The 27,630-nt window shown below is 36.2% G+C and overlaps 2 protein-coding genes and 1 long non-coding RNA gene across 7 annotated transcripts; 2 read left to right on the top strand and 1 right to left on the bottom strand.

The window, feature by feature from the left end:
* Positions 1–519: 519 nt before the first annotated feature.
* On the bottom strand, positions 520–5,872 carry LOC148847785 (ATP-dependent zinc metalloprotease FTSH 2, chloroplastic). 2 transcript variants are annotated; one of them, XM_088949204.1, is made up of 5 exons: positions 5,299–5,872; positions 3,590–4,814; positions 3,187–3,500; positions 1,254–1,494; positions 520–1,121 (listed from the first exon to the last, which is right to left on the bottom strand). In XM_088949204.1, the coding sequence occupies exons 2-5, from the start codon at positions 4,775–4,777 to the stop codon at positions 783–785; spliced, it is 2,082 nt and encodes a 693-aa protein (XP_088805330.1). In that variant the 5' UTR covers positions 4,778–4,814; positions 5,299–5,872; the 3' UTR covers positions 520–782. The 2 variants fall into 2 exon arrangements, with proteins under 2 accessions (XP_088805330.1, XP_088805331.1); XM_088949205.1 differs by lacking the exon at positions 5,299–5,872 and adding an exon at positions 4,937–5,218.
* Positions 5,873–9,050: 3,178 nt separating this feature from the next.
* LOC148847784 (uncharacterized) lies at positions 9,051–22,370 on the top strand. Of its 4 annotated transcripts, none has more exons than XR_016100430.1 (8): positions 9,056–9,336; positions 10,892–10,994; positions 14,031–14,149; positions 19,397–19,535; positions 19,951–20,064; positions 20,710–20,838; positions 21,793–21,957; positions 22,206–22,370. It is a non-coding gene; the product is annotated as an uncharacterized LOC148847784 (long non-coding RNA). The 4 variants fall into 4 exon arrangements; XR_016100431.1 differs by lacking the exon at positions 19,951–20,064 and adding an exon at positions 9,568–10,329 and having other exon boundaries at positions 9,101–9,336; XR_016100429.1 differs by lacking the exon at positions 19,951–20,064 and having other exon boundaries at positions 9,051–9,336.
* Positions 22,371–25,662: 3,292 nt separating this feature from the next.
* Positions 25,663–27,310, top strand: LOC148847783 (germin-like protein subfamily T member 2). The gene has a single exon (XM_088951405.1). The coding sequence runs from the start codon at positions 26,335–26,337 to the stop codon at positions 27,013–27,015; it is 681 nt and encodes a 226-aa protein (XP_088807531.1). The 5' UTR covers positions 25,663–26,334; the 3' UTR covers positions 27,016–27,310.
* The last annotated feature ends 320 nt before the right edge of the window (positions 27,311–27,630 follow it).

The following is a 27,630-nucleotide window of genomic DNA, read 5'->3' as shown; positions in this document are numbered from 1 at the left end:
TGGGTTTAAGTGTAACTGATATACAGTTTTGGAAATCCACCGAAGGCATCTGTGTTTCTTTTAGACTCTATTGATCCTAAAGCGGACTAAATAGCTTGTTTCCTTTGTATTCAATTGGTAATCAACTATGCTCTGTGGGTTGAACAATAAATGAAAGCTGTAGGAATGCCTTAGTTGTTATTGCAGCATATGGATACAGCCTTTCCCTGTCACCATTTGGCGGTTGCACTTGTTTCTCTTTAACAATTTCCACCAAATTCTGATATTAATCAATGTCAAGATAATCTTCGAGGACGCTACTGCAACAAACAATATCAATGCATATTTTATCCCTCCTGGGAGATGTTTGATCTTGCTCTTCATAAACCGTTTTTTGGCAGAATGATTAGTAGGGTTTCATTTTCATTTTTTCATTTTTTTTTTTAAATTATGGGATCATGTTTGATCTCAAACAGAATTTCTGTACAGTAAGAATAAAAAAGAAACAGGTTTTTCCCAACTTATGTCATCCAGTAAATATTGATGTCAAAACCACGTAATAGTTTAGATTTCTATGGCAGATAATATCAGAACAAAAGATTACATTTGCTTTAAACAAATGATGTGATAAGGATTTGAATTAGTAAATATTCTATGCACCTATACCTGTAATCTAAATTGGAGTTGCTGAAAATTATACATAGTATACATTGAAACTCAGATAACAATGGAATTGGTCAATCAACCGTAGATCAATATGAAACATGAAAAGGTGTAATTGAGATTTACAGTATATAAATGGTTTATACAGTGACAGGAGATGGCACTGGAGGAGGGACCCTATTTTCAACAGGGATTTCCACAAACTCTGAAAGAATTGCTCGGAACTCATCCCCACTCAGGGTTTCCTTCTCAAGAAGGACCTCTACAATCTTATCAATAGCCTCACGGTTATTCCGAATATGGACCAATGCAATCTCATATGCACTGTCTGAGATTCGCTTAACAGCTGCATCAATGTCTTCTGCAAGCTTCTCTGACATTGAATTCCTTGCCATCATTCTCATTATTACATCTGCACTTTGTGACGAGTCCATAAGTGACCATGGGCCAATTTCAGACATGCCAAATGTAGTTACCATCTGTAAGTTAAAGCATAAGACAACAAATTCAGTTTGGTGAATATGATTAAAAATTAACTATAAGAAAAGAAAACAGTACTTGAACTCAAGAACTAGTTTCAGTTAAAAGAATAGTATAACTTATTAAATTACCTGTTTTGCCAAACCTGTGATTTGCTGCAAGTCTCCAGCTGCACCAGTGGTCACCTCAGCCTCACCAAAGATCACTTCCTCAGCAGCTCTGCCACCAAGTCCACCAACAATTCTTGCAAACAGCTGCTGCTTAGAGATCAGGGTTGGATCATCCGCAGGAATGAACCAAGTCAGTCCCCGTGCTTGCCCACGTGGGATTAGTGTGACCTTTTGCACAGCATCGTGCCCTGGTGTCAATGTTCTATGAGAATGACAAAGAATAATATATTAGTTGCTTAAAATACAAGTCTCCTTGCAAATAGATAACCAATTTACAAACATGATTTCTGTGGCCTTATCTAAGAACTTGTGGAAGAAACAACTAACAGTTAAAAGCTCATTTGAGTTAATTAAGTTCCTTTCGGCATAATTAAGTTATTAAGCCACATAAGAAGGGGCAAATCACTGCCCTTTCTTGCTCAAGTGTTTAATCATCATAGTTAACTATAATCAGTAAAACCTGCATGGAAATTTATTACTAAATTAGTTATTAAGCCACCCAATACAGCTGGGTAAAAAGGACTGCTAATTCTTTTGCAGATGGGTTGGCCAAGCAAGGGGTGAATAGGGAGGTTATTTTTTAATCTTCTTTCATTGTAATTTTCTGATGGGGAGATAAGACTCTTTATCTCCCCCTTCTTTGTACTTAAAGCTTCTTAATTCTTAATAAAGTTTCTGTTATTGATCCAAAAAAAAAAAAAAAAACAGATAATGCTTGCAAAAGCTTTGAACGTATTGACTTCTCCATCTAGATATTTCAGCAAGTCATCAATGTGAATAAAGAGGACATTGCAAAACTAATGAAAACAAGTCCACTTTCTCTTTACACATTAAGCTTGGAATAGAAAGACTGTACCATTAAAAAGGAGGAATTCAGGTGCAAGTATGACACCTAATGCACCAGAGATACAGAATTGAGCGAGTGAATCAAATGCAATAGAAGGTCACAGGTCTTAACGCAACCAAAAATTAGATCTTCAATGAGCTTGAGAAGCCTGAGCCTCAAAATTAATTGAATGGTTCCAACCAAGGGGAAATTGCATGAACTTGGGGCAAATTTAGCTTTAAAGTATATGATCATTGTGCCATACACCACTCTCTTGGATGAGATTGTCTATAGGTTTCTTAATTGCTCTGTATATATTTTTTATTTTGATACTTGTCCAAATTCTAGTCCTAATTTTACCAACTCTCAGCGGAAGATCCAGAGGCAAATGCAGAGACAGGAATGAGATATTAGAATAAAATAATGAACGTTAACTGATAAAATAAATATCTTAGACTTCAAGAATACTTTGTAATAAAACCATATTCATCGTACATCCCATCTTGGTATAATTACTTAAACATAAGTCATACCTCAGACAGAAAAGTACAGATACTTAGCCTCTTCTCAAGCATTTTACAAACAAAAACAGAAACTGTCATGTGTCTGCCTAATGCCAATTCTTTGCTTATTGTCATAATATTAAACTTAACCAATCCAAATGTCTTAAGCCATTACATTTCTTTTCTTTTTTTGGCATCAAAACTATATCCACAATGATTACCTTATGGCTAAAAGCAGAATAAAGATGAACCATATGTAGGACAGAAAAATATAGAGATTAAGTACCTTCCATTGTAATCTGTAATATGCAAATCCTCTTTAAGCATCAGAACCCACAATCAATATCTAAGTACTTGGATAATAACCCAACATCCAAAAAATAATTAAAATCACTCTACAGAAGGCAAGAGAGCAGTTTTATCTGGGTAGAACCATAAGTCAAGAAACAAGAGACTTGTTCAAAGGCCCTGGGTCCAGTAAGGCACAGCCAAGAGTAAAATGGGGGAAAACCCAGAAAATAGGATGAAATCTAACTATGATTGTGAAAATTTGATCGATGCTTACCCACATATGGCATGGCCCACTTCATGGTATGCCACCAAGCTTTTGCTCTTTCCATCTGTCATAACTGTTCCCTCCATTCCAGCCACAATCCGATCAATTGAATCATCGATCTCCTTAGGTGAGATTGCAGTCTTACCACGACGACCAGCCAATATAGCAGCCTCATTTAAGAGGTTTGCAAGGTCTGCTCCACTAAAACCAGGTGTTCTCATGGCTATCACATCAAGAGAAACATCTCCATCAAACTTTTTATTGCTGGCATGTACCTTTAAGATCTCTGTCCTTCCACGTACATCAGGAACATCAACAGTTACCTGCAATAGTATTCTACAAAGATTATTTACTACATAATAAAAAGTAACCAAAGCACAATAAAAGGAACCATTTTTTTGGATATCCTAACCTGTCTGTCAAAGCGCCCAGGTCTGAGTAAGGCAGAGTCAAGAATGTCTGCACGGTTGGTTGCTGCAATTACAATGATACCAGTGTTTCCCTCAAAACCATCCATTTCAGTCAGAAGCTGGTTAAGGGTTTGTTCCCTCTCATCATTCCCTCCTCCAATTCCAGTTCCTCTTTGTCGTCCAACTGCATCAATCTCATCCACAAATACAATGCAAGGAGCATTCTCCTTGGCCTTCTTGAAGAGATCACGAACTCGAGAAGCACCAACACCAACAAACATCTCAACAAACTCAGATCCAGAGATGGAGAAGAATGGGACACCTGCTTCTCCAGCAATTGCCTTGGCAAGAAGAGTCTTTCCGGTTCCAGGAGGACCAATGAGAAGAACACCTTTAGGAATACGTGCACCAACTGCAGTGAAACGTTCTGGTTTCTTCAAGAACTCCACTACTTCCATAAAATCTTGCTTTGCTTCATCTACTCCAGCAACATCATCAAAGGTCACTCCAGTGTTTGGTTCCATTTGGAACTTAGCCTTGGATTGGCCAAAGGCAAGAGGGAAACCTGGACCTCCAGGCCCACCAATTCCACCAGAAGAGCGCCTCGAAAGAAGGAAAAGGCCTCCAATCAGGATGAGAGGAAAAGCCAAGTTCCCAATTAAATTGAACAAAAGAGAACCTGAGTCTTCCTGGGCACTATGTGCAGCAAAATCAATGTTTTTTTCTCTGAATTTCTGAAGGAGCTCTTGGCTTAGTCCTGGAAGTTGCACACGCACACGCTGGACCCGGTTACCCAATTCGGGAGAAACAGCCTCGACAATGGCAATTGTACCATTCTCAAACAAATCTACTTTTTTCACTCTATCTTTGTCCAGATACTCCAAAAACCTTGAGTAAGACATCCTTGATGAGGATACACCTTGCTCCTCAGCATTAGCATTCCCAGCACCAAGTAATGAAGGTAAGCTAAGTCCAGCATTTCCAAGCAACAGCTTTAAAAAGCCTCTTCTCCCATCAAGTTGCCTCCGGTCCAACGACGCTTTCACAGAGATTGATTTAAACACCTTCCCCGATGAAGGAAGACCCGAGGAAGGAGACAAACGCTTTCCATAAATCTCCCTATTCAGATTTAGTTTACTAGACCGGGTTGATAAAACATTCCCAATGAGGCATGCCGAGGATGCAGCCATTGACGAGAACTAGCGCCCAACTCCCACAGAGCCAATACTACGCAAACAAAACCACCCAAAAGCTAAGAATCCAAATCCAAGTATAACATAACAGAAAGCAAACAATTACCCACAGAAGAAAAGAACAAACTTCACAACAACAAGCGCCAAGATTCGTACATGGGTTTCTAATGTTTAGCAGCAGTGGCGTTGCCAAGAGATGCTAAGAACAAAATATAAACCAATCAACTAATTAATACTTGGTGGGTCATTGAGTTGAGTCAAAATTCAAAGAAGATTATGGTTTCTTCTAAGCTCAAAGGCACAACCAATACAATCTAGGGTTTGTGGGTAGGATTTCTCGTCAATTAAGAACAACAATAAACTGAAGCTGAGATTATGAAGGTGCCCAGGCATCTAATACGAATGAAACATCAATCAACAATTACCAAACTCCCAATCAACATTCACTCTGCCTCACTAAACATAAAGCTGTAATCCAGAAAAGCAGAAAAGATTAAAAAAAGAAAAGAAAGGAGTACCTTGAAAAAGAGAAGAAACAATTCAGGGGAAACCGACGAACAACAAACAGAAGAACGATGAAAATTGAGCAGGGTCCTTCAGCCCTGGGGGCGAGCAAAATGCAGTGGGAAGCAAAAGGAAGAAAAGGGTCGGTCTTTAGAGGGAATGGATGTGGTTTGCAAATCGGATACGTGTCCAATGCTCAATGGTTTGCCTTCTCAGACTCTCAGATTTTTCCTTCATCTCTGTGGGGCATGAGCACCATGAAGTCTAGAACACCTTCAAGGCTTCAACATTCTAGACCGTCCATTTGGGTGGGTCATATCCCAACTGTCATCTCTTATATTCAGATTTTTCTTTTTGGGTTGAATCTCTTCTTTTCAGATTGGGTGTTAGGCTGAAGACCTCTCGTTCCGACGTTCAGGATTGATGAACCATGACAGTGCCACCATATATTCGGCTATTCGCTTACTCTTTCGCGATTCAAGATTCAACAAAAAGATAAAAAAGGATCAAAACAAGAAAAAAAGTGTAAATTACTTCTGAATTTTCATTTATACTATGATCCCCTGAATTTCGACTAATATCCTCTCCGGTTGTTTTAACATTGTTTTCCATTTTATATAAGTTTCTCCCATGGGTATTTTGATAAATTAACTTTTCCCTCATTCAATTTAACGGGGAAGGAGGTATTTGTCAGAATCTAAAAATTCAAGGAGTCTTTATTGCGAATAAAAGTTTAGGGAAATAATTGCCACCATCGCCAAAGTAACGTTGGTTTCTGATTCTTGCACGTATACTGTCCAAGGTCCACAAGCAATGGAGGCTTGAGAGCGAAGGAAAGAAATGGCACAGGGACGTCCACGACTGCCTCTGTCTACCAAGAACGTAATTAGTCAATGGAGGGGACTCAAATTTCTGAGTTTGGAAGACCCATCCATGGGGCCCTTACCAGTGGAAGATGACCTTCTCTCATTACCTTTTCCTACTTTTCTCTGGATATTTTACAGTAGATTCATGGCAATACACACATCCAATTGAGAGGAAGTGAGAAGACTAAGAATTAAAAAGATCAAATAATTCTTTGATGAATTCAATAAAGTTTCTGTTAAAAATTATGAATAAACGATCAAATTAATCATTAGTTATGAATTCCTGTCCAGACCATTAAAGGAAAAGGGATGAAGAAACATTTTCTGCAACTCAGTTAGGTAAATAGAGAATCACAAACCCCAACTTGTATGCTGAAGACCCCCAAATCGCGACCTCCAAATTCATGGCTGTAACTCCTCTTCGAATTGTTTTTGATGATTTCAAAACATGAATTGTTTTTCGAAACAAAACTAATATATTTTTGTTTTACAAAGCAAAATACAATTCAAGAATGTGTTTTTATTTTTTTTCTAATCCGGGTTCGTAGATTGCTCCCTTACCCAACTGCAAGAAAAGCTTGTCTTCAGACTTTATAGATAGCGGCCCTCATGTGCTATCATGATAGTGTTTTTAAACCACCATTAACCAGAACTTAGATGGTTGAATCAATGAACCAGTGACATGGGCATGTCACAGGAAAAACAGTTTAAAGCGGCGGTTTAGAACCAGCGGTCTTTTAAGACCACTGCCATAGAGAATGCTAAGGTGGCAGGTTTGGAAAGACCACCAACTCATGCGGGGTGGCGGAAAGGGTCTTTCCATCATTTATAATTTTGAATTGCATTTGAACCGGTCCAAACCGATTCTTTTATAAATTTGAACACGACTTAAACCGGTCTAAACCTATTGCGTTCGAATCGACATATCAACTAAAAGTCTAAAAGCAAAACACCAAATAGAGGCTTCCCTGAGTTGTTCTTCTCCTTCGCACCTTGTGCTATTCCTTCCCATGTTTGAGCCCAAAGAGAGGAATCCAACTTTTGGCATAATATTTTGAGAAAGGGAATGCAAAAGATAGATCAAAGGGAGGAAGACGTCTGCCACTTCTCTTGTTTGTGAAGGCTCAATATGATCATTGTTTGGCTGAGTCCTGTCAGGGGCCGTGCTTCGGGCCTGACTTACACTATGTCGGGCTCGGACTTCGGGCTGGGCCCATAAGTCAAGCTCGAGCCAGGCCCATAAACAGGCCTATTATATTTATGACTTGATTGAATGAGAAAACGCTTGAAAACGAAATTTAGCGCATGCCCTGTTGAAGCTAGCTCCACTCTAGACTGATCTACAGTCTGTTCAATAAGGTATGCGAAACTTATTTGATTAGGTTAAAGGTTGCTTCCTTCCCTCTATGTTTTTGTTTTGTCGTCTTGCTTAGGGTTGATATCTCAGTATTCGTTGTAAGGATTTGTGAAGCTATTGTGTCCTTTGGCATAGTTGGTTTGAGGACAAAATGTCTTTTCCTTATAATCATTAGTTGTTAGTGCCAACCTCCCCACCCCCAATTGGAAACCCCTGAAATTCATTATATGGATAGAATAGATTGGAGATCGATTAAGAGAGAACATATTTACTTAATTAACTCTAGTACTAGTCTTATTCCTTTCTCCTGAAGATGCTGCACCTATAACTCTAGTACTAGTCTTATTCCTGCACCTATAGCTCATAAAGTCATAATGATTTTGCTTAATAATATTAGATTGAATATATGGGATTTCTTCAGGATACAGAAGACACACAAACAATGATGAAGACCTAGCAAGAGCACTCCAAGATAGCTTGAACATGCCTTCATATCCTCCATACTCCTCCACAATTTCCCCCTGGGGATATACGCCAGTTTCATTAAATCTTTATTTCTTTTTGTTCCCTCACTACTTCAAGAAGTTGGAGTCAAACTCATGGTTCAAGTCAATTACTGTTTCTGGAGTTTTAGATGGCAAACTAAGCCAATATGCTTTGCCTCTCTTGTTCTTGACATTTACCCTCTAAAGCATTGAGCAACTCTGACACAGACGACGCCAGATGACAACCTTGGAGATGAATAATCAACAAAGTTCATGGCTTATCAAGTTATGGACTTGATTCAACTATGCCACAACTCATAATCTTATAAACAACTTAAGGGATTTCCTAGACGTAAAAATTCTTGATATTTGTCTTGATTGGTTCTGGCAATACATATATGCATGTTCCTCTCAAATATTGTAGTGATTGCAACCATGAAATGGGCTATAGCAAATACTTAGGATGCATGCAAGATTTTTGGCACCCAGAGTGCTTCTGCCATTCTTGTGGTTACCCAATCACTGAGCATGGGGTACATTATTCTTTGTTGGGATTTCAGTACTCTTTCCAAGTAATCTTGATTCATTGCAGGAGGCTTTGAATTCTAGAAGCTAGCCCTACCTCTTTTTTTCTGTTAAATCAGTTAAACTATAGCTTAAAATAAAATGTCAGATGTTTATTATATACCTTGTTCTTACATTTTTATTTGTCAAATCAAGTTTTCTTTCACTACTACAAGAAAATCATTTTCTACCATGGCGTTTGCTTTAGTTTAATGGCGATTTTAAAAATTGCCATTATACATGCAGTAAAATCGCCACTAAACATAATTTTTTAGTGGCAGATATTAAATTGCCGTAAAAAGCATAATTGAAATGCCGCTATACTCAGTTGTTTTAAGTGGCTTTTATTAAGTTGCCGTTAAAAACATTTTTAAAGCGCCACTAACATGGCTTGGGACACTTAAGAGGTATGCTTTTACTTGAACCATTGATTTCAAATCAATGGTGGAGATGCAAATAGGAAAATGTAAATATAAGATAAGAAAAGTGGCGGGATTGCAAGTTTCTACTTTCTTCCTCCCGCGCGCATTCTTATTCTACCTACACATTTTCGTTCGAATAAAGGAAGAACTATTCATCTTCTCGTCGAAGTCGTGCACCCACCACACTCTAGACAGCATTCTCATTCGAAGACATTGCCCATTCAACTGTTAGTCTTCTCTCAAAATCGAATCCGTCTATCACATTTGGTGTTCTCGTTCAAACAATTCCATAAGACCGCTATTGAAGTGTTATTCAAAACCTATTTCGTTGGAGGAACTAGAGCCGCGCATTTGCTTGGTATGTTTTTTGTTTTTCTTTTTTTCACTATAAATATTTTTGGTATTTCATAGAGGTTTGTTTTATCTTTGTTCTCTCTGTTTTTTCTTTGGGTATCACTTTGTTTTTCTTCAACACCGCTATTGAAGAGATATTAGTGCACTTTGGATTTGGGTTTTCTGGTTTTGATATTTTTGCATGCTTTTAATCGCATCCCAGGTTAGATTATGATCTCTTTTAAAAGTTCTGCAGGGTTCTTCCATTTTGTGAGACACCCAATTGGGGATTAGAGAGGAGAGGACATTGCTTGTGAGTTTTGTATCCTGGTGGAATTGGCGGGGCTGGAGGCTTCTCTACCAGTAGGATTTCCGGTTGAATCGGTACAGCCGCAACGACACCTCCTTTGTTTTCCCAGGCAACGTGGCATGGTGTTGATGTCGGGGCTGTTGTTGACCCAATTGTTGCTGGTGTGAAGCGGCTGACTGAAGCTCTCTACCATCAGAATGTTTTGGGAACCCATAGAACTATTGGACAAAGTGAAGATTTGTTTTCCATGAACCCTTTTGTCAAGCGCCCTAGGTTCGAAAGTACAAGCAATTTGCCTATTTATCCATAGAAACCAGAAACCAAGGGGAAGTCCCTAACCTTCATAATACTTGAACCATAACAATAAAAGCATAGAGTAGTGAAGAGCAAATCACCTACCATTTTCTTTTTCACTTTGTTTGGTGCCCAACTTGAATCACAGAAGTTCCTAACCTTCCGAAGACCTAAACCTTAACAACAAACACAGAGTAGAGAAGAGCAAACCGCATGCAATTGGCGCTGGGGTTTTTTGAGAGGTACTATGAACCTAGATGTCGGAAGAGTATATTAGAGAAGAGCAAAAATTACATTCCTTTGATGTCAGAGAAAAAAAAAATTGTAACAGCTCTACTAAATCTTGGAAGAACCTCCACTTTTGCAATTGAGCCACTATTAATCTCCTTAAATCACCAATTTTGCTAATTTGGGGTATGTTTGTCTCGCCTTGGAAACAAATTATCTTGTTTTTAGTTTATTTCGTTCATGCATTTATCACGAAACAAATTTGAGGTATGCTTATCTCACAGGTTTCCGCTGCCTTTGGGCTTCTTACCATTATGAATGAAACCCATATTTTTTGGGTAGTATGGTTATGTTATGAATGGAATCTACACTGCTATTTACTTATAAAGATAATATACACTTCTCAAAAAAGTATCTATTTGTTAATAAAGCAACTATTTTATTAGAAATATTTTTTTCTAGATAAGCACCAATTTTCATTCATTCATTAATTATAAACAAAATGTACAATGGATAAAACAAACAATGGAGAGCGTACAGTGCATCTCCCCCTATTTATCATATGACAAAACAGCACAGAAAAATTAATTTCCAAGTGCCCCTTGCTTCACAAATATCTTTCTGCTTTTCTCTATTTTAGTTGGTGGTAATGTTTTCCACTTGCAGACCCATCTGGATTTATCTTGTTTCCTCTTGTTGTTCACTCTTTTGATCTGGTTGTATCATCGGCTGGAATACTCTCAATCAGGAGTACGTGTGAATCTGAAGTGAAGTCTCCTACAGAGGATCCTATGACAATTCTTCAGAAGAGCCATTCAGTCACAATATTTTTGGTTGTTTTTTTTGGAGTGGTAATCTCTCATCTACTGCCATTGATTTATAACTATATTCATGCAGTTGGTGTTATACAAGTATTTCTGTTCTTCACTTAATTTTTATGTATATGAATGGATTTATTTGAAGACAAAAATTTTAACTTAATGTTAAGCATATAAAATCTTTACCTATATTTGCTTGATGTTATCTGATTTTCTCTTGGGTATTTTTCTTCACTTTGCAGTCTATTCGTTGGCTACTTTATATTGAATAAGCACCTTTGCATGGCTGAACTTTGACTTGTGTGGCTTGGTTGGAATCATCACAGCCTATGTTTTTTTTTTTGGATCACTAAGTATTATACCAATTACAAGCATGGGTGAACAACAAGCTATTGATAGATAGGGGAATAATCACAACCATTTATTTATAACTATATTCATAGCTAGATGCAGTCTCCTTCATCTAGCTATTTCTTCTCTTATAGGTTTCTTCATTTTACTTCTCAAGTAGTTTATGGTTTATGGTTTATTATTTCTTTCTAATTTTCTAGTTTAGATATTTGTACTAAGTTGTCCTGCATCCATTTCAATTCACATTCTCTCTTCTCTCCTATTGGAGTTGGACCTAGGGTCCTACAAAGGTGTTGTTTGATAATGGCTTAAATGGATGAGTTGAATAATTTATTATTTTATCTTTTATTGAATAAGCCATCAAGTAGTTTATTGTCTTATAATGGTTGAAATGTTTGATAATGTGTCTTATTGAAATATGTTACATCTTGAGGTTATAATACCTTGTATTTCCATATGCCCCCAGAATATTTTAATCAAGAATGCTTGAGTTCAAGACTTCACAAGTTGAAGTGTCCAAAACCAACCAATTTTCCATACCTTGCCTCCACTAGAACTTCCAAATTAAAATACAACTGGAACCAAGTCTACTTCTCAACTTGTAAACCATTGAATTAAAGTTTAAACCATTGTTTATGAATACCTTTTCACACTCCACACCCAAATGATACCTTTACATCCCAGCCATTAGCATTGATTCATACCTTTCAGTGCTTAATTCCTCCATAGTTTGTTTAGCTCAATGGACCCAAAGGTCAGCCAATAGGGGAATTTGACATTAATATACGTACTCTATTTTATGTATAAGGCAAGTTTGATTGCTATTGAAGTGGCTGGTCTAAGACCTAAACTTGTGCTCATTTTTTAATCTAAGATTTTACTATTCCATTCACCAAGATATGTCCTTCATTCTAATAGTTTTTTTAATTGGATATTTTCGGGTATTAATAAAAAAAGATCATGGAACATGAATTTTTTAGGTTATTTTGCTCCCAAGATATTCAACAAAATTAAAGGGGAGACAATTTCAAACAAAAAGGGGAGTGGTAATAGCAATTTCATAATAGGATGAAAGTATTTTTTATCAGTGAAAAATGAAAATATTTATTAATTTTCTTAGCTGTTGTGTATGTTTTAGGGATTGACAGAGAAGATCTCTACTGGGGGTTTCTTGAAGCAAAAGATTTTTAATATTGCATACTTAAAGTAAGTTCCATGAGACCAAATTATCACATGAGGATTGAATAGTCTAGTAAAAGACTGCTTTTAGGCAAACTTTTTTTTTTTTTAATTTTCCCAATTAATAGATAAGGTATTTTATTAAAGATAGAATGGGACCACTATAATGTTATTTAGCCAATGATTACCAAATCGTTCCAACTCAATCATTAATAGCACAGAACGATGAGTATTCCTAAACTCCTTATTTTCCATACTCCATGATGTCATTGTTCCATTAACATTCTTCGAGGCTACTTCCTCTGGAGTAGTATGTTTTAACTTCAAAAGTTCTGTTTCTTCCTGTCTGTATTGTCCAAGTTATTGTCTACTACTGCTGGAATAGTGTGTCATTGTAGTTTCCCTTTTTATTTCTTAATCTCTTTACCATATCTCCAACACTTCCTTGACTATTATTACAATCAGTGTCATTCCAATTATTGCCATAAGTGAATCATCCAAACCAACAGGCATAGAATAAGAATGGTTATAATATTTCATTCCATCTTTACCTACTTTGCAAAACTGACTAGGTCCCCCAGTGGACAGATGTTAAAATTGAGTTTGATTGAACTCCCATTTGATTTATAATCTTATATGTTCATCATGTCCATCATAATACATTTGAATATCCTTAATTTCTGGACCAAACCATTCAATTTATGATAAGATCCATCACCGTTGGAACTGAATTTTGCTTGTTTTTGAGTATCTAGTATTCTCTTTCCAATTCCTCTTATTGCCCAAAAGATAGTGTGGAGCAAAACTCTCTAGCCATGGGCTTGAGTAGAAGTTGGGTTGTGGAATCTATATAGATACTTTTGGTTTGAGAACTATCGAGGGTTCAAGCAAAATTCTCATGTTTTCCCTCTTCCAAAGTTTATAATTCTGTTTTATGATAAATTTCTAATTCTATTCAAGACACAATAAGATTAATGTTACTCAAAATTTAGGCAAATATGATTTTGGCGAATATGTTGATAATGCAAAAACAACAATAATATCATATTTATTGGATGCTTCATGCTGAGATATTGAGAAGATAACAGAAACAATGAAAGTATGGTGAAATCTTTCAAAAAACTAATGCTTTTGCTAGGGAATGGGTCCCATGGTCTGATTTGGAATAGGGGACTCTAATCCTAGTGGATAATTTGTTAAGTGCTATGTGAGTTTATTTTGTTTTTTATTAAAATTTGTGTTGTTGTACTGGTTCCTTACTTCACAACTTCTAGGATGCTAGAATTTTATTCTTGTCTGGATGCTTAGATATGACTGACAGGAAGAGATTGGCATTTTGATGAAATGTGTTCCAAATTAGGCAAATTGCCAATTTTTTGGATATTCTAGGTTTTCTAGTTTGTATCTAATTTAATTACAGAAATCTCTAGCTTATCTTTGAGGTTTGTATGGTTATCTATTTAAAAGCTTATTTACTAATTTATAATGTTCTGTATGACTGGATAAGTTTTTTCTTCACATAATCTTCATTTATGGAAGGTTGTTTGGGTATGGACTATGAATCTACCATATAGCACTAATCGGCGACATCAACATCAACACTTGATTCGATCTCTTCACCACAACATTGAACCAATGTCTCGAAGGCTACATTAGAGGTAGAGTTGACATTTATTCAAATCCTTTTTAAATCATGATTTATAAGTTTCTACTTGGCTAAATTTCATTCAGTGATAAAATATGTTGTTCTTATCCCATCATATGAGTGCAAGCTATGATATGTGGATTGGAAACTTTACATTGTTACAATAATTGCTTTTGGTGGATTTAGCTAGTTGAACATACATATAGTATAGACAGAAAACCATCTTATCCCACTAACTTCAGTCTGGAATTCCTTGAACCCTTAAGCTGAAAAGAACTTAAATTCCATAGCTCATTTAGAATTTAACAATGGTTGACATAACTGTTGGACAATTTTATATGCCCTTAGCTTCAATCAAAATGATGTACTTTATGAGTTTATTGTAAATGAATAAAAGTGCATATTTGATTCATGTTCCCTTGGTATGTTTCTGTATAATACCCTTAAATTTGACACTTAATGAGACTCATGTTAGTTTAGAATGTTCATAGCCAGTGGGTCGGTTTAGGGAGACCTATCTTGACAAGGCTGACACTATGGTGCCATCAAGTCGGTTGGGGTGGCTTGTCTCAGCTGTCGGGGTGAGACCCTAGGCACATATAGTGTATGATTAATTGAATCTTTGAATTGGACCAGATTTTCAGTATTGCCCTGGACCTTGGAGATTGATGGGCAAAATTGGAAAGTTACACCTGACCCCTAGACTCGATTATGATATTGCACTAGGTGTCGGATTGGATTGTCTTTGATGTACCAATCAGTGAGATCCTTAGCGGGGGTCAAAACCTGGGTATGTTGGGATAGTCTGAGAATTCATCTCAATGGGTGATCATAGTGACAAGATCAACCCCTTTGTCGAACAAGGGTAATGATCGGTGATGCATTCTTACTGATGGAAACGAAGATTGTCGGCAGCCGATTTCAATCGTTGAGATTTGTTTTGCAAAATATATTTTATATGAGATATAAAAGTATATATATTATGATTTCTAAAAGGTTTGCAAAATGTTTTAATTCCCGGGATCCATACAAGAGAGAGTGCAACACTGTTCCTTACAGCCGAGGGAGATGTCTTCTCTTGTCGGGCAGTGAATGATCATTATGGGCTGAGAGGTTAAGTGTAAGACCATTGAGGATAATACCTGATGGGCTAATCTTGCATCTGCCCACAGTCCCTGGGTGTTACAAAGTGGCTTGGCCCATGGACCACTTGGGGTAAGTGTTGGACTTATAGAGCCCATGAGATGGGTTTCAGGGGGTGTGCTGTCCTTAACAGTGTATTCGGCCAGGCCTTGTAACAAAGGTTGGGCCGAACCCATGTGGCTGTTGTGTAGATCAATGTTTGGATCCTACGCCATACATGGAAGCCCAACTGGGCAACATATTGAAATGTTAAATGAATACATAACCTTAAATGGGCCTTAAGTCTATTTCGAACTGGGCTAATTTGATTAGTCACTTAAGGGGCGAATTCTGAGATGGATCAGCTGATAGGATTGGGCCTAGACTCTATCCACTTAGAGAGTCCAAGATCAAAATAAGATTTAGATTTGAAAGCCTCCTAATTAGATTAGGAAATGGCTGATCTAATCTGTAGATAGGATAAGGGTTATCCCTTATCACTTAAAGGGACTTCTAATCCAAATATAATTTGGGTTAGCAACTCTTAATGTGATTAGGAGATCAGTTGACTCTTGTGAAGGGTCAAGTTCTTTTGAAAGAACACTGTTGATTCTGCTCCACCCTGCACTGCGCCATCTTCAGTGGGAGCAGATTTTGGATCCTTCCTTGGGCGTGAACACCTCCATTGGGAGATACTACTTTTCCGTATCAGGTATAATCCCTCCCTACTCCTTTTGGTTAAGATCTGATTCAGTTTATGGTTCAAGAATGATCTTTAAAAATATGATTTTCTAAATAGGGAATTCGATTCTCAGTTGAAGGGAGAGAAATTATTGAAATTCGCCCCTTTATTCCGTGATCTTTGGGCGTCTATATGATGGATATCCGATCCCTTCAAAAACAATTTCCAAATTAGCAAGACAATGAAAAAACCTATATAGTCAAAATATCAAAGGTTGTAATTGGACTAATAGCCAAACATGGATGACAGTTCTTAGTTAATAATTGATTGTGGTTTTTACAACTAATTGATGCAAGATTAATTACAATGATTCCAATTGATATATGAAAGATTCAACTCTAGGTGGATTTTGTAGAGCTGGTTAAAAGGTTTAACAGGGCATAAATTCATGCTAATAGGTAGAAAAATTTGGGTTAGGAAGGCTCTTTGGGCTTATTGAAAGAATAAAGATTTGCCCTGAAGTTATGAAAGGGTTCTAAGTGAGCAAAACAAGTATACTATTGGAACTAATGAAATTTTGGATGAAGGCATAGAATGGAGATTTTTAGGAGAAACTAAGTTCAACAAGGTCCTAGGTATATGGCCATGCACACAAGGACATAAAATATGCTTCCCAAATAAAACCTAAATTCTAAAAATTAGGGTTCTAGGTAGAGTTTTAGAGTGAATTTTGGTAGAACAAGAAGTAATCAAAACTTACAGCAGTTACCTAAACGAAGGTATTTTTAGAATATTTGGCAGAGTTACAAAAACTATAGAAATAGCAAATTCTTGGTATTGGAAGAATTAATGAAAGAACGTACATGGATCAATAGCAAACCCTTGTTGATTTAATTTGATGTTTTCCTTAGTCAATAATGTCTTTATATGCTAGAATCAAAAAACTTCTAGAGGAAGTTAGAGAGAGAAAGAGGAGAAAACCAAAAATCACTCAACAGGTCTGAACAAAAATACATGTGGATTACCTCCAGTTTTTCCTCTCCTAAGCTTATCCCAAACAGAATTCCAGCTCTTGATGATGGAGAGATGATAAGTGGATCAGGCCTCTTGTTTCTTTGATTATTAATAAAATTTCTGGTGGCTGCCCCTCTACTGGGAGTAAAGTTTGGAGTTCTAAAAATATGATAAGTGGAAAGTAGCTTGAAGTTGGTCTCCAATCACATTGTTCCACATGACAGGCTGTGGATCTAGCCATATCCATGAGTTTTCTAGTTCTTGTCTTTGATAAACATGAGTTGCTTAACCTTGAGAGTCTGAAGTTGATAGACAGATTGGGCCCACAACCTGTATGTGTCTTATGCGTGTGAAGCTTCTACTTGATTTTGGGGTGAACTTTAGGTTGTCTTAGGTACCATGCTGCTTTTACTTTTCCAATCAATGCAGCAATGTTTACACAACTATTAGCTCATAGATTTATCTTATACTTCAAACATATTGGTGGTGGAAACTCTTTCAAATAATCTTCTCCAATGGATGTAGGTTCGCTACCAAACCAATGCAGCAATGTTTACACAACTATTAGCTCATAACACTTATTTTTATCAACATGGTTTGCATGACACTTATTCAATATCTGATTGCATAACACTTAATCAATAGGGTATCCATAACACTATAAATATATAATGATTAATTTATAACATCTTCTTTAATAGCCAGTTTTATGTTAATTGACTAATTTTTATAATATGATATAATTGCTTTTTTAGGAAATTGTTGACAAGGAGCATATTGAAGATACTTTTGACTATGATGGAGAATTTTAAAAAGCATAGAGCAGGATAATTTGCTTAAATGTATTGTGTTTTGAAGTACAATTTTTGTTGGTTTTGAAAATCTCTATTATTGGATTTGACTTCAAAGTGACATTTGTATATATGAACATTTAATAATGAACTAGTTTAATTTAAAAATGATTTATTTGGTTAAAATTTGTAATTATTTAATTTTTTTCTTTTATTAAATATACAACATGCATTGAATTCAAATTTGCATGATGAAATTAGTAGTTAGTGATAAAGGTTCTGTTAGCACTATATAATAAGCAACATTTTTATTGTTACTTCATTTATATTTAAGCATATATATAGACCTTTAGCGGCATTTGTAAACGTCGCTAAAGCCTAAATGAATGGAATCATTAAGACTTTTTAGTGGCATTTAAAAATGCCTTTATATAGGTAAATATTTTATGGCATTTAAAAATGCTGCTATAGATGACCTTGTAGTGGTGCTTATAAGTGCCATTATAGAGGTTGCTATTTAGTGGCACAAAGAGTTGCCACTAAATGTGACAATAAATGCCATTGTTAAATTTAAATGACATTTGAAGCTGCTGCTAAAGGATGAAAAATGCCACTAAAAATATGTTTGACTGGCATTTATATTAGTGCCATTAAAATTTGAATAAACGCCACTAAAAGTCAGATTGACTGGCATTTATTTATGTGCCACTAAAAATTGAATAAACGCTGCTAAAACCTTTACTGACATAGGTACTGGTGGTGCAATTTAAAAATGCCACTATAGCCTTTAGCGGCGCTTTTTCCTATATTTAGCGGCATTTTCTAGCACTGCTAAAGGTCACTTTTCTAGTAGTGTTTGAGGGAAAAATCAATACCTCTTGCCTTGTTTCAAAGATTTGCATCATTCCAAGTGTGAAGTTTGCCTTCAATTTGTAAGCAAAGTTTCAGTGCATTTGAACTTCATTGCTTGTTTTTACTTTATTGAAGGAAAATGAATAAATCTCAAACTCTAAACCCAATATCGATAAATTAGAATATACAAGTCTTCCTATAACTATTTTGCTTTCTACAGTGTTGGTGCTTCTTAAATGTCTACTTTGAAACAACCAACCATTAGAGTTGTGACTATCATAGCTGAAGGTGTTCTAGAATCAGATGCCAAACAGTTGATTGGACATAGAATAATTGAATGCTGGATGCTTCAATGAGTGACACAATAAGTTGGCATGGTGTTCTATAGTTAGTCACAAGCTATTAGTGAGTTTAAAAAGATAATTTTTAGATTCATTTAAACGTCTTTTGCATTACATAATAAAATTCCAATATTTTGACATATAGAATAACTGAATACTTGATGCTTTAATGAATGATACAATAAGTTGGCACAGTGTTCTATAGTTAGTCACAAGTTTTAACTGAGTTTAAAAAGACTGTTTTGAATTAGTGTTGGGGATTTCTTTTAGGTTTCAGTTGCAAACTTTCAATAACTTATTGAATTATCCTCATGTCAAATGATTCTGACAAAGAATGGCCAAAAGCCAAATGCTTATTCACAAATGGAGGCAATTGGCATAATGCTATTGGGTTGATCTTTCTTTTTCATTTTCCCCTTATCCTTTTTTTTCTACTTTAGTTCTTATGTTTCTTGTAGGTTATTATTGGCCCTGCTACTGTTGGAGGCATTCAAGCTGGAGCTTTCAAGATTGGTGACACTGTAGGAACTATTGACAACATAATCCAATGCAAACATTACAGGCTTGGGTCTGTTGGATTTGTGTCCAAATCGATATGTATAGATTCTATGCCTTTTACCTTCTTTTGTTCCTATGTACCAAAGTGAAATTCTAATGAGAACATACTAACAATGCTTCTTAATGACTTGACCAGATTGAGTTAGTATCTGAAGCTGTAATTTTCTAATTAATCTGTATGCTTGGGTCATTTATATCATTTATTTTCATTAAAGATGTTTTCATCCTTCCATTTTCATATTGTATTGCCATTTAAAAAGTGATTTCATCCTAAGATTTAGATATGAAATTAAGTAAGCTTGGTAAAAAGATGCCTGTTTGAAAGCAGGCTCATGATAGTTGTGGAAAACTTTTAGAATTCACTGTTTGAGATCAAAACAAATTAAAAATTGCTGCTATATTTAGCCTAGAAGAAACACTGATACAAAGATTTTTGGGTTCATTTCAAATCCAGTAAACCACAATAAAGGCCCCATTCTATGTAAAACCACTTCCAGACATGCATGATGTAATGGAATTTATGTTCCGATGCTTGTTGATGATCTTGAGGAATTCTTTACAGTTTCAGGTATGCAACCAGTTACTTCAAGATAGGAAACTCTCTTCTTGTAGCAAAGTTCTTTTTTCCAATTCTGAGGAAAACAATTTTCTCTTTTATTGACTTTACCATAATTTTTAGTTCATTTATTAGGATTTGGTTACCCTAGATTGTTTCTCTTCTTGATACCAAATGCCATCTTAATTTTAGGGGCCACTATTTTGGTTTAATGGTAAGATGTCATGCTAACAAGCATGAGAATAACCTGGGTTCAAATTTGAGACTGGCCATTGTGCAAATAATTAAATGCCAAAAGTTAGGACCATATCCAGGCTACCCCTCCCAAGACCCCAAATAGTTGGGACCAACATTGGGTAATGGGCTTTATGTCATCTTAATTTTCATTTCCCCCTTTTTCAAGAACAAGTTTAATTAATAAAATAATAGAAAACTTCATGTATTGAGTAATTATTAACCAAATTAGCTAGAAAAGTATTTGCCTTTTATTTTCTTCGATTTTGCTATGAATGTCGTATTCTTGAATTTGGGTATTACATAACCCATTTTTTCTTGAAATATAATCTTTTCTTTGGAACCTAATATGTAATTTGTACTTCTTTTCCTTAATGAAGTTTGACTTATTTTGTCATTTTTGTTGATGTTGCTCGATTGAAGGTGTTTCTTGAACTGAGATCGCAGTCACATAATCATGCCAATTAGGTAGAGCCGAGGTGGAAGAACGAAGCTACGCAACAAGATCTGAAACCAAGAAAGTGGTTAAAGGCTCGAGGAGTTATTTCTCGGGTAGGTACTCCGACACTCAAGTTAGTCAAGAATGGTGGGTGGTCGAGCCAAGTAGGTGAGAGGACAGTGCTGGTCCGAGCAGAGTAACAGTACACATGCTAGGAAGTAAAAAGTTGAATCCCTTACCTTGAGCAGGAGTTACCTTTTTATAGCCAAAGATCCGTTTCTTAGTCAGATGGGGCTTCCAGGGTTGTCGGGATGATGTTGTTCGCTAAGATCTTCGGGATAAGACCTAATCCCCGACGTGGTGCCAATATGACTAAAGTCATGCTTATCTTATGATGTTGTGCCAATGTGACTAAAGTGATAAGGCGGCCACGGAGATGACATGTGGCACCCGAGTCCAGTTTAACCATAACCCGAACACTTGTGAACTCAATGTTGGAATCCCATACAAGGAAGCTATTACCAGGGGATCTACTATCCACATTGTTCATTAGTTGATTAAGAGTAGGACAACATAGATGTCCACATAGTATTCTACAATCTAATCCACTCTTATTCACTTCCATCTTTGCTTGATTATCTTTTAAGTTGTTGGCAGTATTGGAAATCCAGCTGAACAAACATTAAACGTTGTAAGATAAAAAGTTAATGCTTTTCCAAGAGTGATTTTGATTGTGGTCAATCTATCACAACTTGATAATCTTAAACAAAATATCTCATTCTTGCAAATGTTCTTCACAACTATCAACCCTTATAACAGTGCTAGAAGTTCAACTCTCAATAAGCTACCAATTTCAGCTAGGACTGAATAGCTCATTAAGATGTTAACATCATTGCCCCTTATGGCTCCCCCTATGATCAATTGACCCAGGCTTCCCAAGAGAACTACCGCCTTGTACTTGGCTAAGGTTAGAAGGTAATAGGAGGCAACTTCTTTAAAATTCCATACTTGAGTTCCTATAATTTTATATAACATATTGGTCTTGCTAAGATAATTTCTATATGTAGGGGTCTGTATTTGGACAACATTCTGGTTGTTTCTTGCCATATCCAATGCCAACATTCTGGTTGTTTCTTCTTGCCATATTCAATGCTTGCATTGTCATCACTAGATTTGGAAGAATTGTAGGGGAGCTTTTTGGCATGTTCTTCTATCATTCAAGAAGCCATCAGGTATTTGTTTGATTTGCATTGAAAGAAATTATGAATTTAGCACATCTACTAAATGAAATTTGTTACTAATGGGTAGTGCTAAGAGAAGTACCATTACTAATGGCTTTAAAGTCCTTGTACTATGAGAGAAATGCATGGGTGGCCTCATTTTAATATTTTGTGCAACTGAATGTCTATTTCTATACATTTTTCTATTAATACCTCATCTATTTTACATTTTCTAATAATTTATATGTTATTATTTGCAGGTTTGACCATTATGTTAAGTGGATTTGCATAGGAAGATGTGTTATATTATACAACATTGATTTTTTTAGGTCCTTGAACATTGTACGTCAATTAGATATTGTATTTTAATAATTTGTTTTGGATATAATAATAATAATAATTAATTTTTAAATTAATACATTTTTTATTTAAGTTGTTTTTATGTATCAATTTTCATGAGATTTGTAATAGGCAGGTATTAAAGTGATGAATCAATGAAGGTGTAGGTGAAAAACAATGTTAGAATTAACTTGATATATATATATATATAAAGATCTAAGTCAGCGGTCATGCAACTTCCAGTTTAGCCACAAACAACACCTAAGGCAGTGGTCATATGGTATATAAGCTGGCGGTTTAGATTGCCGCCAAATTATACAAGTGACGTTGACAAAACCTAAGGCAGCGGTCATATAGTATCAAAGTCGACGATTCGAACCGCCACCTAAGGACACATGAGAGTTTGACAAAAATCTACGATGGTGGTCTTTTAGTACCTGAGCCAGTGGTCAAAATTGCTGCCTTATTAATGCTAAGCCAGTGGTTCGGTGTGACCGCCACTACAGATCAATTTGAGTTGTTTTCGACAAACCATGTGATCTTTTGCATCTAAGTTGGCGGTCCTAATCTAGGGCGACAACTGATAAGGGGGCGGATGCTTGACCGCCACGTACCTTAGATCTAAGGCGATAGTGTAAAGGCCTAAGGACCACCGACTTTGATCGTTTTTCTTGTAATGAGGTTTTGAATGGTTTTGGGCATTACAACAGGCAAACCACTTGATTGAATTGCCAAACCTGTCACTTTTGGACAACTGATAGGGTATAACCACATATCTATTTTTAATACATTATTGCTTTATGGACATTGTTTCATAGCTTGTGATTATAATGTTTACCATGTAGCAAAAGAAAGGTGAGCTTTATTTCACTCTTTTTTGGTTAGACCAATGCTTCCGACTTGGTTCGACCATCTCTTGGCTTTAAAAAATGTGGTTTTCATACCTAAATCCTAAACCCTAAACCCTAGATATATACAAGACATTTGGTAGGATGCATTCCACCTATAGGTTCAATATGATGCTGGAAATACATGATCCCAAGAAAACTTATAACCAATCAACCAACATCGTAGAAGTAGTAAACTATCAAGTGTGTTTTCATCAAAATTCATAGGGGTCTTGATTGGTCAAATTCTTTTCAGTATATCTTCCCAACATCATAGACTTTTTTGCCTCCCATTGTGTAGGAGCAATTTTTTCTTTTGGTTTTTTATTCGAGAAAGATCGAGTGATGTGGTCAATTGGATGATACTTACTATGTCAACTTTGGCCATGTTTGGTTCATTGCTATGAGCCTCATTTTTTTCAATTCTTATTCATTCTAGGCAAAAAATAATAGCATTAGATGATTTGGTTACAAAATTCTTGCCTTAGGCCTCATTCATTTTAGAATGAAAAATAAACTCATGACATGAAATTGGAGCTAATTTGTAGCATGAAAAAAATGGTGCCTCATATTGCTCATTATCATTCTCATTCTTCAAAATAAGTTGTATGCTAGTATATCCGGTAATCTATTGTGAAAACTTATGCTAATAGACATTGACCGTTAGTTATTTATTGGTAAAAATCCATTCAGAGGGTTTTTGAAACCTTGGTTGGTAGTTTATGACCGCCAGGCACCAGCATAGAACTTCTATGAGGCACTGTTTTATGATGTTTTACCATATTTTATGACTTTCTTAATATATTATCTTTATTGAATATACTATTTTCAATTTAATCAAATTACTATACATTTTGTACTTCTTCCTGTACTTAATTTTATAATTTTTAAATTCCATTTCTATTTTGAAGTTGCAAGCTCTTTTCTTCATTTACACAACTTCTTTTAATTAGTTTTTAATAGGTATTAATTGCTTACTTAAAATTTTCTTTTATATTTTCTCTATGCAGCCAAATGCAAAAGGTGTTATTGATGTAGGACCCACATGGTCGATTTATGTTTTGTTGGTGTGAGTCGTGCATGTTTCTCCTATGTATCTACTAACGAGTATTATAAGTAAACCTATATTACTATTTTGGTTGATAGAAAGAATGAATGAAAATGAAATGTATAACCAAATGGGTTCAGAATTTATTCTCATCCTTGCCACAAAAATAATTCATTTAAAAAAAAAAAAAAAAAGCATTTGATTCATGACCACTCATTATGTTCATTTTTACCCATTTTTGTCCGAATTGATAAATGGGAATAAGAATTGAACCGAAGATGGCCTCGATTGCCATGTGTACAAAAAAAATTCAAACACTATATCCATTGCGATTGTGTAAATTATGAAGTCTAAAGTCTGAAAAGAGAACCATCGATCTTATGGACGAAGTTCATCTCTCATCACCGGATAAAGTTTTATGCTATCTTTCTTTTGGTTTGAGGTAAGTCCGAAGGAAACAAATTGAAGCCGTCTTAATTTATGCTACAATTAGAAACAGAAGCAAAACCTCGGTTTCCTGGTCCAACCTATCTTGTGAGGAGAGTTTTTAGCGTTATTTTTTACTTGAAATATCAATTTATTTTTATATCTATCCAAAAATGTAGAAGTTTTCGCAAGTTATTCAAAATGACAATGTTTTTTATTGGTCCATGTTTGACTGTTTCATCAAACATCATCATCGCCATCGATGTCATCACTCATCACCGTTATAAACATTTAACCTCCAAACTTAGTTTGTGGTGAAAGTTGAGAGAGCTTTATTTGTTCCATGGTTTTCAAAACCGGATTGAACCGGATGGTTGGACCCGAATACCAGGAACCAGTTTAAAAAATGTTGATTTAGTCAGTGGCCCTATTGATCTGGGCAGCTAAACCGTTGAACAGTCAATTCGGATAATGATTTTTTTTATCATTTTTTATTTTATTTATTTTTTAAAGTTAGAATGGGTCATTCGTTCAAACTGGACAGTTGGATCGTTGAATTCGAACCAATTCCTAAAACGGTTCTTTATCTGATCTGATTTTAAAAACCTTGATTTGTTCTGAAGGCACCTCTGAGATGATTGTTCTTTGAGGAGTGTCTACAAGACTACAAGATGAACTTTGTCAAAAAGAAAGTTGGGACTTGGGAGAAGCATGTGAGAGTTAGGGTTTTAGGAAAACAAAACCAAAAGTGTAGTTTGGGGTTTGAAGGGAGGGAGGAAGGTGCTAGAATGTAGAAGTTCAGGGATTTCTTTGTTGCAAAACATAGTTCCGACTTCCGAGAGATAAGCGAGTGATTGTCAACAATTTCTTGAATCACACGTTTTGAATGATAGAAAAATAACCTTGATAGGAAAAAGATAACAGATTATATGTAAACAATTAAAAGATCGACCAGCATCTGCTTGGGTAGATTAGCATCATCACAACGAGACTTGATGGCTTGACAGTCAGTAAGATCAGACTGCAAATCATCCTTTGAATTTGATCAAGTGCAGCTTGTTCCACACAGAAGTAAGATTTGCCATTTGCTAATGTCGAAAACTTTACATTTGCAGAGATTTGGTCTCAATACGACTGGGTCGTCCAAATTAACGAAGAGACTTGATCCATCACGAAAAACGAATTGTTCTTTTGGAGACCCAATCTCAGTCTGTCAATCACATAATCCTCTTAATTAAATGATCATAACTGTGTATAAATAACATACAACGAATTATATAGGTGTCTTACATCTAGAACCTCCTCTGAACAAATTCAAAGATCTCTCTCATTTTGTCATGCTTGTGCATTTAATTAAACCTTACAAAGTCAAACATCACTCTGTCTGGATCAGGAATTTTGCTTTAAAGAAGAGGTCTTTAAAACTGGTCTGGACTCTGGAGGAGAAGAACCTTCCTTTCTGAGCTTAAGCTAGCTACGACCATTTCAACTCGAGACTTGAGAGGATTACCTAATCTGGCTTAATTTCTTTGTGCATCCACTTTTCCTGTGTTTTTTCTGCTATTATATAAGGAAAGCAATCCTCCATCGCTGAACACACCTTGAAAGATCAAGATCAGGAGGTTCAGGAAACAACCACCACCCCATTAGTCTTTAGTCTTGACAAATTAATTAAGGACAACAAACGCCATGGCCAGCAAGCTTGCTGTTTCAAGAACAGTAGGTCCCGTCTACCTGTTTCTCCTCCTGATAGTAGCAGCGTTCCTGCCTTCACCTACCCTTTCTTCCGACTCCGATCCTCTCCAAGATTTCTGCGTTGCGGACATGAAAGGAAAGCCATCTGTGAATGGGTTCCCCTGCAAGCCTGCAGCTCAGGTCACTTCCGACGACTTCTTCTTCAGTGGGTTCACCAAGGAAGGGAACACAAACAACCGCTTTGGATCGAACGTGACTGCAGGCAACGTGCTTGCCTTCCCGGCGCTCAACACCCTGGGGCTATCCATGAACCGCGTCGACTTTGCGCCCGGTGGAATCAACCCTCCTCACTCTCATCCGCGCGCGACTGAGGCGGGGGTGGTCGTTAAGGGTAAGCTGCTTGTTGGGTTTGTCACCACTGAAAATGTTTTCCACTCCAAGGTCTTGACAGTGGGAGAGATGTTTGTGATACCCAAGGGGCTCGTGCACTTTCAGCGCAACGTCGGTAAGGGAAAGGCTTTGGCACTCACCACCTTCAACAGCCAGCTGCCCGGGGCTGTCATCTTACCTAACACTCTCTTTGCTTCGACCCCCACCATCCCCAATCAAGTGTTGACTAAGGCTTTCCAAGTAGAGGAGGACATCATCAATAAACTCAAAATCAAGCTTAGTTGATCTAATTAAGCTTGGCTAGCTTGGATATATACATCCCTCCCTGGCTACCATCTCAATTAATATATATTAATGCCTTTGAATAAGAATTACCCAGTAACAATTGTTTCCTGGGTAATGATCTTTGGCTCTGTCTTATTTTCTTGATCCCTCCTTATTTGAGGGGTAATCTTATAATTCAACCCATTGTTCCTGTTTGTGTGATATGGTCTTATCATATATATACATTTGTTGTTTAATTCTTCTGTATGTACTGAATATTGATTTTTCTATTTTTTAAATAAAATATGATTCTTTCCATGTGGAATCAAAATTAAATTAAGAGCTATTTACAGTATAAATCCATTCCATTCGACTTAGCCTTGATCTCAACTATTTGTTCGCAATCCAAATGAAATTTGCACCGATATTAATGCATGGGAGTGAGAATTTGGCTGATGTAAATTCTGATATACTTTTTATGAAAGGGAATGATGAAGGAAGGCTAGCTCTATTCTTTTCATTTTACTTTTGTTTTTGATTTGGAGTAGAAATGGTATTCTAAAATTCGATTTTGAATTCGATATTTAATATAATCGAATCGAATTCGGATAATTCGACTACATAATCAATCAAATT

This window comes from Nelumbo lutea, chromosome 6 (assembly GCF_056320005.1).
Source record: "Nelumbo lutea isolate HS-2025 chromosome 6, American lotus-T2T, whole genome shotgun sequence".
Lineage (NCBI taxonomy): Eukaryota > Viridiplantae > Streptophyta > Magnoliopsida > Proteales > Nelumbonaceae > Nelumbo > Nelumbo lutea.
Note: the sequence above shows the minus strand (reverse complement) of the source record. Positions and strands in the feature narration are given on the sequence as shown.